This window comes from Erigeron canadensis, chromosome 5 (genome assembly GCF_010389155.1).
Source record: "Erigeron canadensis isolate Cc75 chromosome 5, C_canadensis_v1, whole genome shotgun sequence".
NCBI lineage: Eukaryota > Viridiplantae > Streptophyta > Magnoliopsida > Asterales > Asteraceae > Erigeron > Erigeron canadensis.
Window position 1 is genome coordinate 23520507 of NC_057765.1, and position 5405 is coordinate 23525911.

The 5405-nt window shown below is 30.3% G+C and overlaps 1 protein-coding gene across 1 annotated transcript; it reads right to left on the reverse strand.

The window, feature by feature from the left end:
* Positions 1 to 528: 528 nt before the first annotated feature.
* On the reverse strand, positions 529 to 5084 carry LOC122602324 (WAT1-related protein At1g25270-like). Its single transcript, XM_043775020.1, has 7 exons — positions 4882 to 5084; positions 4429 to 4491; positions 2724 to 2840; positions 1722 to 1968; positions 1288 to 1446; positions 1034 to 1185; positions 529 to 944 (listed from the first exon to the last, which is right to left on the reverse strand). Exons 1-7 carry the CDS (start codon positions 5082 to 5084, stop codon positions 701 to 703), a joined length of 1185 nt encoding a protein of 394 aa, XP_043630955.1. The 3' UTR covers positions 529 to 700.
* Between the last annotated feature and the right edge of the window lie 321 nt (positions 5085 to 5405).

The following is a 5405-nucleotide window of genomic DNA, read 5'->3' on the forward strand; positions in this document are numbered from 1 at the left end:
TTTTTTTAATAGCAATTAAAATTTACTTTTAAAGGACAATATAATCAAACTACCTAATAAAAATCATCAAATAAAACATACCAAAAGGTTTTTTTTAATCGAACCGCAAATGTAGTATTTAGATGAGAACAATGAAGTCTTGCATTGAAGAAAGAGTGGTGTCGGATGAGTATGTGAATTGTGAAAACTTGAGAATGTGAGATGCCCATAAAAGACAAATAATCAATTCTACTTCTTGTATGTATAGTCGTATACAGTATATTACCCCTCACACTTTTCTTTCGTAACCATTACCCACATATTAACCCCAATCATTCTATGTATGTTTCTATCTATTACATTTCATCCGAATATTATCAATTACATAACAACACATAATTCACATATTACAAGTTCATTCATTACCATATTTTTTAATCAAAGTCTAAAATTTTAATGATCAACATGTATGATATTCTAATAAATTTCGAAATAATGGAGTTAAAATAACTTTCTTGCAACAATAGATAGAACAAGAAAATTGTCTACTTATCACTATCACTAGAAAGCCTAATTAATAACCTCTCTATTTCTATTTCCTATTCGTTCATCATCATTTCTTTTGAGAAGCTGGCAAATGTTGGAGCTTTGAAATTTCTTGTTGTTATGATACGTACAATAACCGAAGTGTAAGATCTCCTCAAATACCATATAAACATTTTCAATTTAATGAAGTCACAACCACCTCAACACGTCGAGATTCACCATTGCCACTTTGCGCACTCGAGTGTTTTGAATCGTTGTCGCCAATAACCATACGTTCTGACTGACCAACAATGGCACCTACACCGGTTCCCATACTAATTTCCCTTTCGGGACACAATTGGGCTACCTTCTTTACCTCTTTGCCTTTGCCCCATAACACAATGTAGAGTCCAAAGATTATCAATATCGCACCCAACACGCTGTTATAATTTATAAAAAACTCTAATTAGAATTCTTAAAAGTCATTTAATTACTTGGATTTTGTTTTCTTTTTGAGATATTAATGTACCTTCCCAAGTGTAGACTTTCATTTAAGACTAATGATCCTGCAATAGCCACAAGAACAAGCAAAAGAGGATTGAAGGCCGAAACAAATAATGGACCTCTCATTTGAACACACCATGTGACAAACGTAAACATTAATCCTGATGCCAATATGCCCTAACCAAAAAAATGAGTGTTTTTCCAAATTCTGAGTTTATTAAAAATTCTCATAACATAACTTAATAATTTGTTAACAACAATGTTAATTAAAGTGCATACCGTGTAAGCCACCGTTAGAAGTCTAACATTCCAACCCAATTTCCAATCACTCCAATGCCTTTCGGTACATAACCCAAATACAGTTGCCTGAAGTGCACCCATTGTCAACGTAAGAGCCGTGACTGTATACGGACATGGGTATGTTTTAACCAAATTCGCCTGTTCATAAAACAATATTTATAATGCACACAAACAAAATCAAATCTTAAGCATTACATTGTTTTCATTCTAGTACACCGAAAAGTTTTCAAAATAAGCGGCCGTAGCATGTTGGGGTATTGGATGGAGGTCATTTACAGACATCGCTAGGTGGGTTGGCGGGTACCAAATGGGAGACAATGTTAAGACATCTCCACCAAGCTAGCTACACTTATTTTATAAATATTGTTTTAATATATGTAGATAAAATATAGAATTAACGTTTAACTAATTACCTGAAGGATTAACCAAATGGAGTAACTTATGCAACTACCAATAGCTAAAATAGAACCCAAGAGTCTATTGCTTGAATGTTGTGCATTTGATAAATGATGTTGACCATTCAAAAGATTAATATTGGTTTTCCACAAGTGAAGGTCAACACCTTTGTAAAATGTTAATAACATGGCCCCACCAATTCCTAAAGCAGTCCCCGTTATCTTTGCTACTCCAGACCTTGTTTTCCATCCCAACCTTTCCATCCTGAAAATAAATATTCTCAATTTCAAGAACACATAAAACATGCATTGGAAATGAAAAAAAAATATATGTATAGTCATTTTTAAGAACACCAGATACATTCATTGGAAGGTAATTAAATTTTACAGTAACTGTTATTAAATTCGTTGAAATGATTTTAAAATTCAAACTATTCGATACATCACTCATGCATGCATGGTTTCGTACTTTAGTTTGTAAAATGTCAATAGTATATACTTTTAGTTATATTCAAATACACATTGTTTCTTTTAATTTTGTAAAAATGATCATTAAGTTTCAAATTTTGGAAGATGAATGCTAAAGTTTAATCACCGCATTGATCATGGTCTTCCGGTCACATAATGAATTCTACAAATTTTTTATGTGAATAATAATTATAATAAAATTGAGTCCATGAGAAATAGAAAAAATTAAATTAATTGGACAGATTTTGCAGAACTTTACATAAGAATTAAGAATTATAACATTACATTACACTAATAAACAATTGACAGTCGAACTTCTCATTTTTTAATAAACTCACTGTGCAATAAAAATTTCTTTCCTTATTGCAAAAAAATGGGATTCAGTGACTTATTGGAAAACTTTTTGTACTTAATTAGGAGTTTTTTTTTTTTTTTTATCTGGGTACAAGTCTCTTTCCTTACATTTCGAGGGGCGGGCATTGGAGATATTTAAAAGTAGCAATTAGATAATTTTACGTTTTAAAATAAATATAAGTAAATAAAGCTTGTTACCTGAAACAAACTGCTAGAACAAAAGTAATGGCAGGAATGAGATTAGTAGTGGCCGCAGCAAATGTAGCAGACGTCAACGATAAGGCCTTTATATAGAAATTTTGCACCAACGAACCTCTACAAAAATAAGATTTGTACCACAAAAATACATAGATTCATCTATATTATATTATAAAGAAGATTCCTTCTAGATTTTTAACATTGAATTGAAATTTTCAATATTGATTTTAAGTATATCCCCAAAATACCCTTTTCATCTATTTTATATTTATCTAAAATAACCATAATACCCTTTTTCTCTCTTCAAATCTCAACCAATCATCTTTTTTCTCTCTCCTCCATAAATCATTTATTCCTCCAATTCATTCAAAATCTTTTATCTCAAAAATCATACATCGATAAATTATAAAAATTGTATTGGTGTTCTTAAAACATGCTCTTTTATTAGAGATGTCATTCGATATACTTTCGACAAATTTTTAAATCCGAGGGCGGGGCCCGTACGGCTAAGGCATTTGACTATCATACTCTATGACATATCAACTCCTATAACCTATCACATTCTATGACCTAGGTATCACAATCACTATCTCACCGCCGCAACGCGCGGGTACTTGCTCTCGTTCAAAATAAAACGTAACTTAATTGGGAACCAAAAGAAAAAAAAAGCTAAAAAGTAATCACATTAGTTTATGCCCAAAATAACAAAATTTTAAGAGATTACAACTTTTGCTATTTTTGAAAGCGGTGAATTGAACGTCATTCCTAGCTATGATCCAAAAATAACAATGTATTGATAGATATACATAACTTATTTGAATTCTATTTAGAATATGGAAATATATCCTAGTTTACTTCTACCTCAATTATTATTTGTAATTGTAAGGATTAGTTTCCTGGATTGTAACTATCTTTGACCTAATGTCTATAGTAGGAAAAAATAAAGTTGTGTTTATTGTATGTAAGCAACTCGAAAAAATGTTTATTGTATGTGAGAAAACATAAGTGCAACCATATACATGTGCCACTTGTCAGATTTTAATTGGTTGAAACGAAATTCTCATATACAATAAATATTATTTCGAGTTGTTTACATACAATACACACAACTTTAATTATTTTCTATTATAGACATTCATTTAAAATTTCTTACATTGCAGGAAATCAATCCTTTATTTGTATTTCTAGGAACTTATACATACTATACTATTATTATATCGAGAAGAGATTCACCGAAAGTAAAATATGTCTAATAAACGCTAAACGTATAATATTATAATAAAGCTATTTATGATATAAGATCATACTGTATCTTATAAGATAATTAGTCCCGATACACTGTTGAGCCTAGTTTTTAATTAAAACATCAATATGCTATGAATAAAAATATATACAAGACATATATGTTCAAGATATTTCCGGGGTAACAGACCAAGAAAACCATACTATCCGACTAAAATGCTGTTTCTTATAACTTACATTCAATTTCTATATTCTCAAGTCCCTATACAAAAAAGAACTTTTTGTACTAATTTTCATACTAATCCGTGAATAAATTTATATCGTTTTGAGGTTTATGAAAAAGTAAATTAGCTATTAGGCATGAAAATCAGAACCTCTTGATATATGATCAATTGTACGTAGAAAATAACATTTTCGCATACGTAAAGCATATATATAATTTCAAATGAGAAATATAACATACCCAAACAATCCACAACAAAAAGCTTGCAAGAGTATCATCCATGTCATCTTTGGTCTTTTCTTTCTACAAAAAACAACAATATATGCCAAATTAGCTACAAACTTGACTAAAGAAAACTAAGCATTCAAATTACAACTAAATAAACTAATTACACCCATATTTAGATAGCTTTAGTGAAAAACGAATCAAAAAGAATAAGTAAACAACCATTACACATTTCACGCAATCAAGTTTAAACTCAAATTTGTCGGTATGACTATTTTTGCATCATATCGTACATGAATAAGACTACGTATTGTTATTGTTATTAAAATGTAGAGACAAAGAAGTATGAAATATACAAAACATTTCAACGATGACATGATGATATGATTTTCCAATGAAAAAATGAATCTTAGAATGTTAAGAAATGAATATAACGAGGTTTTCCATTTATAAACAATGAATCCGAACCTTTCAACCAGAAGTGCAAGTGGAACAATAAATGTAACGGAGAAGAGAAAACGATAGGCGATAAGAATAGAAAGAACCATGCCGTCGTTAGCCGCGAGTTTGTAAAACACATTAACTCCTGCAAATGCTGTTTGAACTGCTATCATCAGCAATACTGGCTTCAAACCATGAATAACATTGCATATCTTGGCCACATTCACCATTATTTTATAAACCCAAAAAACTAGAAAAAAAAAATACAATTAAGCAAAGAAAATGGAAGAAAAAAAATTTTGGTTTCAAACCCCCTATATATCTCTCACACTTGAAGAAGGTGTATATGTATATAAAAGAGATTTAAATAGGACAGAACGAGTCTATTGGAGTGTGTTTTTGAAAAAGTAACTAGAAGAGAATAACATGTTACATAAATAGTGAGTTCAATTCATATATATGTAAATTTGGATGACTTGCATTAAGAGTCCTTGGTAAATTAATTGTAACATAATGTTTTCCTTATATGTACACTACTAGTACTAAATTAG